This window comes from Balaenoptera acutorostrata, chromosome 3 (genome assembly GCF_949987535.1).
Source record: "Balaenoptera acutorostrata chromosome 3, mBalAcu1.1, whole genome shotgun sequence".
In the NCBI taxonomy this organism is placed as follows: Eukaryota; Metazoa; Chordata; class Mammalia; order Artiodactyla; family Balaenopteridae; genus Balaenoptera; species Balaenoptera acutorostrata.
In genome coordinates, this window is record NC_080066.1 from 24,519,434 (window position 1) to 24,531,507 (window position 12,074).

The following is a 12,074-nucleotide window of genomic DNA, read 5'->3' on the forward strand; positions in this document are numbered from 1 at the left end:
CAACTACTGAGCCCGCATGCCACAACTACTGAAGCCCGTGCACCTAGAGCCCGTGCTCCGCAACAAGAGAAGCCACCGCAACGAGAAGCCCGCGCACCGCAACAAAGAGTAGCCCCCACTCACCGCAACTAAAGAAAGCCTGCGTGCAGCCACGAAGACCCAAAAATAAAATAAATAAATAAATTTATTTTTTTAAAAAAGAATTTTTTTAAAATAAAAAATATAATCATATATATATGATTATATATTTTATATATAAAAATATATAAAATATATAAAATATATATGATTATATATTGTATATATAAAATATATATATGATTATATATTCTTTATGTAAAATATATAAAATCATATATATATATAAAATATATAATCATCGATTATTTCTGATTTCAGGAGTAATTTCCTAAAACCCAAAGTTTTATTCCTTACTTTTGGCTCTGACTTAGATTCTTGGATCTCAGAAGAAGACATAATTTAGGTGATTTACTCAAGCCCTCTCAATTTATAGATATAAAATTCTAGCAGAAATACATGAAGTGTCACCTAGTTATATTCGTTTAAAAGAGTGCTTCTCAACCCTCGGAATCCCCTGGAGGGCTTGTTGAAACATAGGCTTCTAGCCCTACCCCCTGAGATGCTCGCTCTGTAGGTTTGGTGCATGGGGTCAGAGGTTCTGCATTTCTGCTAAGTTCCCAGGTGATGCTGGCGCTGCTGGTCCAAGGACCACATCTCGAGAACCATGGTTTTGAAATAACTCCTTCTCAGACCGAATTGGAGAACTTGTTTTCTTTCTAGGGGAAAATCTTTCAGATGCATTTAGATTTTTCTCTGCTTCAGGTTCAGCCACCAGATGAACAGTCTGGTGGAACTCTGCCACCACTGCCCACACTCTGGCCTGGCTCATGCGGTGAAGAGGACACTTAGCAGGAGTTATAATACCATGAGGTAGAAGCAAACGCATGTATTATAGATGCACAGAGAACAGTGAATAGTTTAACCAGCTTTTGAATTCTCACTGTCTAGCTACTGCCCTTATCAGAAGTTTTGGGGAAAAATTTAATTAACACAGACTTCCCTATTTCTGGGTTCTAATTCCCCAAATACTTTCCTGAGCTCAGTATTGATTCTTATTTTACAATAATGTGATTGTCATCTGAATGGAAAAGCCCCAGAGTATAGTTTCTCTAAGTGGATATTGAAATTAATTTGGAAATATGAGAATTTCTTTAGGTGTAATCTGATGTTGTGGTCAATTCAGTGAGTCTAGAAATGTGATCTAAACATTTATAACAGAAAAGTGTTATATACTTCACATACTTCTAGAATTCCAATATTTTATTAAATTCTTTAAGTAGAGTATATTCTCTGTTAAATTGGAAATCTTAACTGTGTCCATTTCTTTTTTTTTTTTTACAGTTTAAAAAAAATTTTATATTGAAGTGTAGTTGATTTACAGTGTTGTGTTAGTTTCAGGTGTACAGCAAAGTGATTCAGTTATACATATACATATGTCTATTCTTTTTCAGATTCTTTTCCCATATAGATTATAACAGAGTATTGAGTAGAGTTCCCTGTGCTATATATACAGTAGGTTCTTGTTGATTATCTATTTTATATATAGTAGTGTGTATATGTTAATCCCAGCCTCCTAATTTATCCCTCCCTACTGTGTTCATTTCTTAAAACTGGGCTAAATAATTTGTTTCTCTGTCATGTACTGGTTGTTCAACCATGACTGTTTTCTATTGAGGGGAAAATCCGGAAAATCAGGACAAGACAAAGAAAGAAGAAAACAATCACAAGTCAAGGGCTTGCAAATTGAAGATGATTTCTCTTACGGAAAAAAAAAAACGACACCTACCCCCAAATAGTTGAATCATGCTTTCATGCGCCATTGAAAATACTGTTTTTTTAAATTTTTATTTAAGTATGGTCGATTTACAATGTTGTGAGAGTTCCAGGTGCACAGCATACTGTGTGTTTTGATTCCAACAGAAAACCAAACCCTTGATGACAGAATTCTCGGTGAAGTCCACCATTATTTCCCGTTATGCCTTCACTACGGTTGCCTGCAGGATGCTGAACAGAGCATCTGAGGACCAGGAAATCACGTTTCAGATGCAGATTCCAGCCGCAGCTTTCATCACTAACTTCACTATGTAGGTAACACCCTGGTCAGAGACACTGGGTTGAAGATTTCTATGCGGGAGGGTCAGGGGGAGGCTGAGATGCTGTGAGGACCACAGTCTTTGGCCGTGAGAATTTATAAATTCTCAGTCCAGCGGACAGTTCGTGGGAAAGAAGGTTGATTCCCTCCCCCCACTTCCTCTCCCTTCTTCCTTCTATCTCTCCCTCTCCCCCTTCCTCCTTTTTATTACCTCTTCTTTTATCCCATTACTCTCTTCTTTCCTCCCTCCTTTCCTCCCCCCACCTTCATCTCCTCTTTCTTTCCCTCCAACAAATGGGTACCCACCCTGGGCCAGGCGTGCTTCAAGGTGATTCGTCTACTTCTGTGAAAAAGACAATGTTGCTCTGCTCCAGAAACTCCACTGGGGAGAAACAATAAATAAGCAAACAGATGAATAAATGAGATAACTTCAGACAGTAGCGAATGCTGTAAAGATGGCGAGTAGGATTGAGGGGGCTTGTTTAGTTGGGGAGGTGGCTCAGAGGAGTCAGTGTTGAAGTTGAGATCTGAAGGACGAGACACCATGAAACCTTTGATGTGCTAGATAGAATATCTTTCTTCTTTTCTCCTGAACTAAGAGGTAAAGAGATGCAAAATAGGTGTATGGGTTTAATTTTAGGTCTGGGCAAGGTTCAAGTTGGTGAATCTTCTTGGAAGTTTGAGCAGGTCTTCTGATTTCCTCCTGGAGAATCAGAGGCCCTGTGGCTTGGATCTTCCCATTTGGACCTGTTGAAAACTGCCCTATAACGAGATGAGTGATGCAAGGGGAGTGCCTTGGGCTGGAATGCATTCTTTCTGCACACCCAAGAGGCAAATAAAAATATTTTCCAGGGTTGTCATTGTTATGAGATCCATGTTTGAGTTTGTCTTGGATGGCAAGCTGGCAACGCAGCTGTCTTGTGTTTCAGGCTTATTGGAGACAAGGTGTATCAGGGAGAAATTACAGAGAAGGAAAAGAAAAATGGTGATAAGGTAAAAGAGAAAAGGAATAAAACCACAGAAGACAGTGGGTAAGTACCATTGAATTAAGGAATTAAAAGTCCACTTCAGCCAAGTGTCAAATTTTCTACCCTGCCTACCCATCTTGTTCTCACCCTTTTCTTCAAAGATTTATCTTTTTATTTTTTATCATCATAATAAATAATTAAATATACCTGGTTAGGGACTTCCCTGGCGGTCCAGCTGTTGAGACTTCACCTTCCAGTGCAGGGGATGCGGGTTCGATCCCTGGTCAGGGAGCTAAGATCCCACATGCCTCGGGGCCAAAACACCAAAGCATAAAACAGAAGCAATATTGTAACAAATTCAATAAAGACTTTGAAAATGGTCCACATCAAAAAAAAAATCTTTTTAAAAAAATACATATATATACCTGGTTAACAATATAGTAGCTAAGGGTTTATGATGAAAAGGAATGTTTTATCACTCCCATTCCCCAGTTCTCACTTTCTAGAAACATCCACTTCTGATATTTCTGTAGTTTTCTGGTAGTTACCTCCCTCACTCTAAATATTATGATAGTTTTGCTTTTTAAAAATTTCATGATAAAAATCAGATATTATCTGTTGATTCTGTGCTGTGAAGAAAGAGGATTTAGCATATTTACAATACTCCCACTTTCTCTCTGCATTCCAGTTTTTTGTATTATTATCTTTTTCTTCTTCAGTTAATTTAAGCAGAGTTATACCATCTTAGACGAGCCCTATTATCTTCAATGATGATATTCTGACTCCTTCATGTCATCCTACCTTTTCATTTCCGTTTCCAGCACTCATCTCTTCCTACTTAATCATTTACTTTTGCATCATCAGAGTTATCACCGTTAAAATTCTGATCTGTCATGTATTTGTATTCTTTGTCTGTAAACTGAATCTAAACACTGAAAACCAATAAATCAATTCACTTTTAATGACTCCGTAAATAACATTAACTAGAGAACCACCTAGTATACTGAGAATCAATTTCCCTCTCTACCAGCCCATTTGAAAAAAAGTCATCTGTTCCCTTTGAAGAAAAACGATCTTAGTATCTAGAGGAAAAGGTGTGGGCTTTATGAGGATTATCTTTTCTTACACTTCATAAATTGTTCAGAATCAGGCAAGCCACAGTTCCGTTTAGTGGGATCACAGCAGGAATCTGTTTTTCCTGGAGGTCACCTGTGTCAATCCCCCTCCCCTTTGCTCCCTCGGGTCTGACACAAGGAGAGGTCGGAGAGTTCAGTAGTCTTTGAATTCTCTGCTCTTCAGAATTCCTTGAACCTGTGTGACCTTCCCCTAGTGCAGGCCTTTGCTACTCCTCCCAAAACTAAATTCTAGTTTTTCTTTCTAATGTCAACTGAAAAAATATGCACGACCTAAAAATCAAGAATTAGGTTTTATTGGAGGCATTACTGAAGACTATAGCCTGGGAGACAGCTTCTCAGCTCTGAGGGACTGTTCCAAACAGATGCCAGGACATAGAGGAGTTTTTGCTGAAAAAAAAAAGGTAGTCACACATCAAAAGATTACTGCTAATCACACACACTGAAAAACAACAGACATCTCGAGTTGATGAATTCAGTGCTTCTGTGTATAGGAAGATGCAAGAGTCTGGGCTCATTGAAATTATTCCTTAGATACGCATCTTAACTATCTAGGGCCAGTCTCCTGGTTTTCTCCGTCCTGAATCCCCTCAGGATGCATCATGGGGGCAGCTGCAGTGGCTGGTGGCTTGATGATGGGGAAACATTGTGGTCCACGCTAAGGCCTCTCGCTGAGAGAGTTTGGCCGGGGTCCTGGGGGACTCGAGGGAACATGGCTTTCTCCGATCCCCTGTTCCCTTTTCTCTTCCTTCCAGGGAGAAGGGGACGGAGACCTTCAGAGCCTCCGTGGTGCTTCCCAGCAAGGACAAGGCTGCCTTCCTCCTGAGTTACGAGGAGCTCCTGCAGCGGCGGCTGGGGAAGTACGAGCACGTGGTCAGCGTACGGCCCCAGCAGCTGGCGGGGCGGCTGACGGTGGAGGTGACCGTTCTGGAGAGGTCGGGCATCGCAGCGCTGGAGGTGCTGGGGCTCCAGAACAGCCGTCGCCAGGGCAGCGGGCGGGGGCAAGGTGAGTGGTGCTGGCCGGATGCACTCCGGTGTCCTGTGCTGACTCCAGGCTGGGCGCTGGCGTTAAACCAGATGGCACCCCTGCAGCACGGGCCCCAGGAGGAGGGAGAATCTGAAGGACAGCAGCAAAACAAAGACAGTGCCCTGTACATTTTTTTTTTAAGCCAAGCTCTATCAGGAGATTTTTTTTTTTTTTTTTTTTGGCTGCGTTGGGTCTTCGTTTCTGTGCGAGGGCTTTCTCCAGTTGCGGCGAGCGGGGGCCACTCTTCATCGCGGTGCGCGGGCCTCTCACTGTCGCGGCCTCTCTTGTTCCCGAGCACAGGCTCCAGACACGCAGGCTCAGTAGTTGTGGCTCACGGGCCCAGTTGCTCCGCAGCATGTGGGATCTTCCCAGACCAGGGCTCGAACCTGTGTCCCCTGCATTGGCAGGCAGACTCTCAACCACTGCGCCACCAGGGAAGCCCTATCAGGAGATTTAAATGTTCAAATCATTTGACACCGTCGTATCACTTCTGGGAATCTAACCTCGGTGAGACGTCTAAAATATAGGTACTGTTACGTGTACAAACCCGTTTGATAATATTTGTAGTAGCAAAAACATTCCTTCATCCTAAGTATTCAACCACACAGACGTGATTAGTAAAATAGGGTTACCAAAACAATTCAGCACGTGATAGAGAAAAAAGAGACACAGTTGTACACACACTTTAATGTTAAATATGTTAACGGTGAAGCTGACAAAAGACCAGGAAGTTATATAAAATAATCATTTTATACTAGGGGTAAGGGAGTATGTGGTCATTTTCTAATACTTTTTTTTATTATTTTGTTTTATTTCTCAATACTCTGTTTTTTTTGTTTGTTTGTTTGTTTGTTTTTATGGCTGTGTTGGGTCTTCGTTTCTGTGCGAGGGCTTTCCCTAGTTGTGGCAAGTGGGGACCACTCTTCATCGCAGTGCGCGGGCCTCTCACCATCACGGCCTCTCTTGTTGCGGAGCACAGGCTCCAGACGCGCAGGCTCAGTAATTGTGGCTCACGGGCTCAGCCGCTCCGCAGCATGTGGGATCCTCCCAGACCAGGGCTCGAACCCGTGTGCCCTGCATTGTCAGGCAGATTCTCAACCACTGCGCCACCAGGGAAGCCCCAATACTCTGTTTTTAAAACAAACTTTTGACATTAACGTAAACATCTAAATAATGCGCTATATCTTTCTAAATTTAAATAATGAAAAATATGTACTGCCAGTTTGACTTAAGACACAGACATTTTTCTTCATTAGTAAGATTGCTCAATTTGCTGTTTTCTCAAATTTAAATTTTTTAAATAGCACTCTGTTGAAATGATAATGAAAAATTCAATCTAATCTAATTTTAACCACTATATTAATTTCCACTAATAGTTTATATTAAATATTCACTTGCATTGTACCTTATCCTAAATATATCAGTAAGGCTTTACGTCAAATTGGTGATAAGATAGACGTGCCCCCAAATTCACTGGGGTTAGAATGACAAGATTTCAGATATCTGTGACACTGAGGTCAGGGAAGTGCTGAGTGCTAAGTGATCATGGAATGTGCAGAATCTGAATTCAACCCCTGTGACTGCAAGGAGGGTCCAGAGTCTCCCAAGAAGGCTTCTTGTACAAGAATATTTAGGGATGAGGTTGGAAGGAGAGGAGAGAAGTAACTGGACACGAGGAATAACAGAATGTCGTTATCTTACGTGATGCAAAAGCAGTCAAGAGCCGGAGCTGGTATGTGGGAGAGTAAACAGTGTGGAACATACGCGTTCTGCCCCCAGCACGCAGTTCAGTGAGTGACTCTGGACGTGAGAAGTCGTTCACCCTCAAAGACTGGAGTGTGGATTCAGGTCTGTTATAAGTTGACTCCAGACAGTGGGCTGGCAGTCCATCCAGATCTCGTCAAAAAGTTACAGATATCATCAAGGGACCTGACATTCAGAAATGGCATGAGACACATGACACCATTCTGAGGTCATCTAGGTCACTGTGTGTATGGTTAGTGGATTTTCAATCAGTTATGAACTATGTCCTTGAAAAAAGCTGACCTGGGCTATGTGAGACTCAGCTTACACATCTGTAAACAGGGATAGTAACTGTCTCTTAGGGTCATTGGGAAGCATTTGTGTACATGTGGTGCCGAGTAAGAGCTTAGTCATCATAATTATTATTATCCCCTTCTATTTACTTTTTTTTCTCTGCAAATCTTATCTCCCCTATTAGATCATAAGTGATTTTGAAGCAGGTCTTTGTCTGATTAACCTTTGTCTCCTTACAGTATTAAACATGATGCCTTTTAAAGAGTAGATAGCTAATTAGGTGTCTGCAAAGTAAAGAAGAAAAGGAAGGAAAAAAAGAAAAAGAAAGGAAAAAGAAAAACACACACCTAATCTAATAACAAAGAACATTTTAAAATTTCATTTCTCCCTAATCACAATTCAGTGGGAAATTTTCCCACGTGGGAAGTATGGTCATCCTGTTGCAGGAATGAAATGGATGTGTGTCTTGCCAGGTTCAGAACCACCATGACTCTTCAGAGGTGTCCGCGTTGTGGTGTGTGGGTTATGCTTGGAGGGGACAGGTCTGAATCCTGTTGGTTAGTTGTAAAGTTGCTTACTGCTTCTCTGCAGGGCCTGTGGGAATCTCAGAGGAATTTTTCCAGACCATTGATTTCTTGGGAATCTGTTTATTTTTAAGAAAATTGTTTTCCTGGCTCTTGGCACCAGAGTAGATATTTTGCCTTCCAGAGCGAGAGGTCTCACAGGCCATTACCCAAGCCAGGTGCAGTGGACCAGGGCCCTTTTTGCTCCTCATTCCCATCCAGAGCTCAGCTGTTCCTCTTCCTGCAAAACGGCAGCCCCAGGAGCCAGAGGCATAGGATGTTGTGATTTTGTCTGGACGCTATTGCGTGTTTCCAGAAAACATCCAGGATAGAGATGCAGCTAGAGTAGCACTTAGACCAGGACGTGGACGGTGATAGTGTGAATGTGGGCCGGAGCCAGCACATGCCTCTGATAGATCTGGCTGTCCTTAAGAGGTCAGACCTCTGGATGTTCTCTAAGCAAATCTCTGACCGTTGGACCCATTGACTTTTTTTTTTTTTAATAGTATGTTTGTTAATTAATTAATTTATTTATTTATTTATATTTGGCTGTGTTGGGTCTTCGTTTCTGTGCGAGGGCTTTCTCTAGTTGTGGCGAGCGGGGGCCACTCTTCATCGCAGTGCGCGGGCCTCTCACTATCGCGGCCTCTCTTGTTGCGGAGCACAGGCTCCAGACGCGCAGGCTCAGTAGTTGTGGCTCACGGGCCTAGTTGCTCCGCGGCATGTGGGATCTTCCCAGACCAGGGCTCGAACCCGTGTCCCCTGCATTGGCAGGCAGATTCTCAACCACTGCGCTACCAGGGAAACCCCATTGACATCTTTACGGAAGCAATTCTAGATAAAGATGACTATGTGCTATAGCTGCTAGACTCGGCCCTTGCACACAAGATTATCTCCTTCAGCCTCTAGAACAACCCTCTCTGGGAGCTTTTGTAAAATACTGAGGGTGTGAGTTCAAATTCCGAGTCTCTCCCTAGTTACGTAAAAAGAAAGAGAAAGGCTAAAAGCAGTGGAACCTACCTTTGCCTCAGTTTACTTGTCCGATGTATGGGGATTGGACCCACGGCTATTGAATCGTAAATGAATGGGCTTTTTCTCAATGTGAAAGCCAATTCGGTGAGATGTACTTTGGAAGCCAAAGCATTATACTTTCTGGATTATTAAAATAGTTAACTCACGTGCGTGGTTCAAACTCTAAAAGGATACAGATTGGTACTCGGTACAAGACCAGACTCCCTCTCTCATCCATCACCCTGCTCCCTTCTCCTCCAGTAACTCTCCTCTAAAATATTTTTATGATTTGTGGGCTCAGTGGAACAGAGTATTTGAAATTAAGACTTTCCTGGAACATCCCTGGATGTGTGATCTTCTCAAGTCATACACCAGGATAGATATTCCATCTATGTGATTGGTTTAAAGCTGGTTATTTCACTCTCTAGGTTAAAATCTCAAACTTCTTATGGCCCTACGGCACCAAAATTACTGCCCTTTCCATGATTTAAAAAACTGGAGGGGGGCATAAAACTTTCATTTATGATCAGATCCCTGATGGCTAGGAGTAAAATAAAATGAGATAAACAAAATAAGAAATAAGGTACCTTGCCTCTTTTATCCCCTTTTGCTTTACATCAGTGATGCTCAAACCTGGCTATACCCTACAGTCCCTGGAGAGGTTAAAAAAAAATACAGATGACTGAGTCCTACCTCAAACACGTGAATTAGAATTTATCTGGGTGAGGCCTGGGTAGCTGTATTTTTGGGGGTTGATATTATTTGAATTTCTATGAGAAACTGAAATTTTTTTTTTTTAATAAATTTATTTATTTATTTATTTATTTTTGGCTGTGTTGGGTCTTCGTTTCTGTGCGAGGGCTTTCTGCAGTTGCGGCGAGCGGGGGCCACTCCTCATCGCGGTGCGCGGGCCACTCCTCATCGCGGTGCGCGGGCCTCTCACTGTCGCGGCCTCTCCCGTTGCGGAGCACAGGCTCCAGACGCGCAGGCTCAGTAGCAGTGGCTCACGGGCCCAGTTGCTCCGTGGCATGTGGGATCCTCCCGGACCGGGGCACGAACCCGCGTCCCCTGCATTGGCAGGCGGACTCTCAACCACTGCGCCACCAGGGAAGCCCGAAACTGAAATTTTTTATGAGCACTTTTTAACATGCTTATTTATTGGTAAAGCTAAAGAACAATGTTGAAAATTTTTTCTACCTCTAAACAGATAATGGTTCTATGACTTTCATTGTTTATCGTTTATATTCTTTGCTTTTTGAAAAAGCAGTTTTTGTTGAAGCTTAGTTTGCATAGCATAAAATTTTCTCATTTTAAGTCTATAATTCAGTGATTTTTAGTACATTTGCAGAGTTACGCAGCCGTCAGCACAATCCAAGTTTAGAACATTCCTATCACCCCGAAAAGGCATTTGTGCCTACTTGCAGTCACTCCCTGTTCCCACCTCAGCCCTAGGCAACCACCAATCTACCTTCTGTCTCTATTTGCAGACAGCTGCATTTTTAAAAGCACCCCAGGTGATTCTGATGGTTGGTAAAAGTTAGGAACTTTTACTTTGGACTTTCCAGAAGAATTTAGGGGTGTTAACTATGTCAGGATCTTGACCTACAGAAGCAGCTTTTTTTAAAGAAGATGAATTAATTTTATGTATTTTTTAACCATTTTTTAAAAAAACTGAAGTATAGTTAATTTACAATATTGTGTTAATTTCAGGTGTACAGCAGCGTGACTTAGTTATACATACATATATATTTTCATGCTTTTCCCTTATAGGTTATTACAAAATATTGAGTAGAGTTCCCTGTGCTATACAGTACGTCCTTGTTGATTGTCTACTTTATGTATAGTAGTGTGTATGTGTTAATCCCAACCTCCTAATTTATCCCTCTCCCTACCCCTCCTTTCTCCTTTGGTAACCATAAGTTTGTTTTCCATGTCTGTGGGTCTGTTTCTGTTTAGTATATGAGTTCATTTGTATCTTTTTTTTTTTTTGGAAAAAAATTACATTTTAGGTTGTTAGAATCCCGCTTCCCCCAGGTGCTCTGGAAGCCATGTTTGCTGTGCTCTCCAGGAGTTATGTCTGCATCCTTTACCTGCTCAGGAACTCAGCTTACAGCTTGCTTTTTAGTTGTATCACTCCTGGTAAGCTTCCCATAAGATAATCCGAAGAACCAAGGAAGCTTCATTAGGAAGAAGAGAAACACTCAAAATACACTCTCATTACCTTTTATGTTGACAGATGAGGTTGTTGACACTGCGGGGGTCTTTGAGGATAAACTAAAAACCAGCCACACATCCTGCAGGATCAAGTCACTTTTGACTGCAGACTAGCCTGTGTCCTGCATATCCGTAGATGCCCAATGAGGGGTCGGTTGAATCTGTTTAAAAATCTTATTTCTCTTTTTCTTTGCTTGGTCTGTTAACCTCATGACTCTGCCTTTTGCTGTGAAGGCTCTCAGGATTGTAATCAAGGCACCTAGTGTGGTGCCTGGCATAGAATGGGTGCTCAATAAATATTTGTTAGAAGAATTTAGGAATAAATAACTGTCGGCAATGAAGATGCTATTGGATTTTCAATACGTTCCTGGTTTAAGTTGGTCAATTTTGTCAGCTCTTGGGTGTAGCTCTTATTCTGTTGTGAAGGAGGGATTAGGAGACAGAATTTGGTTCCAGAAGACTGGTTACAAGAATCTAGATCCCTCCCTTTTCTAGAATTGCCGGATAAAAGACAGGATGCTCCGTTACAGTTGAATTTCAGATAAACAGTATATCCTGTGCAGTATCTGAGACATACTTATCCTAAAAAAATCATTCATGGTTTATCTGAAATTCAAATGTAACCGGACATCCTGTCTTTTTATTTGCTAAATCTGGTGCTCTGCCCTATTAAAGGCTGCATTGTGACTAATGGTTCACCCCCAGCTCTGGTTCCCCACTGCTGTGTGTCTTTCCCCTGGATCCAGTCTCCAGTCTGCAGCTGGAAGGGCATGGCCCCTCTCGGCCTCTGTACATTTGCCAGGAAGCAATCTGGTTGTTATGTGAGGGTTTCCAGCATTGTTCAGTGCAGAAATTATTGAGGTATGAATCATTTGGCTCCATAGTTGGATTTGTTTTTTTTGTTTTGTTTTTAATGCTGATAGGAGGACCCATGTTACTTGTCTGTTT

General features: G+C 41.9%; 1 protein-coding gene across 1 annotated transcript in view; it reads left to right on the forward strand.

Moving 5' to 3' along the window:
* Positions 1-12,074, forward strand: part of ITIH5 (inter-alpha-trypsin inhibitor heavy chain 5) — an 81,268-nt gene that overhangs the window by 18,483 nt on the left and 50,711 nt on the right. The window contains exons 3-5 of the mRNA XM_007167432.2: positions 2,002-2,165; positions 3,103-3,204; positions 5,030-5,280. Coding sequence (XP_007167494.2) covers positions 2,002-2,165; positions 3,103-3,204; positions 5,030-5,280 — 517 coding nt within the window. The remainder of the gene's footprint in view (positions 1-2,001; positions 2,166-3,102; positions 3,205-5,029; positions 5,281-12,074) is intronic.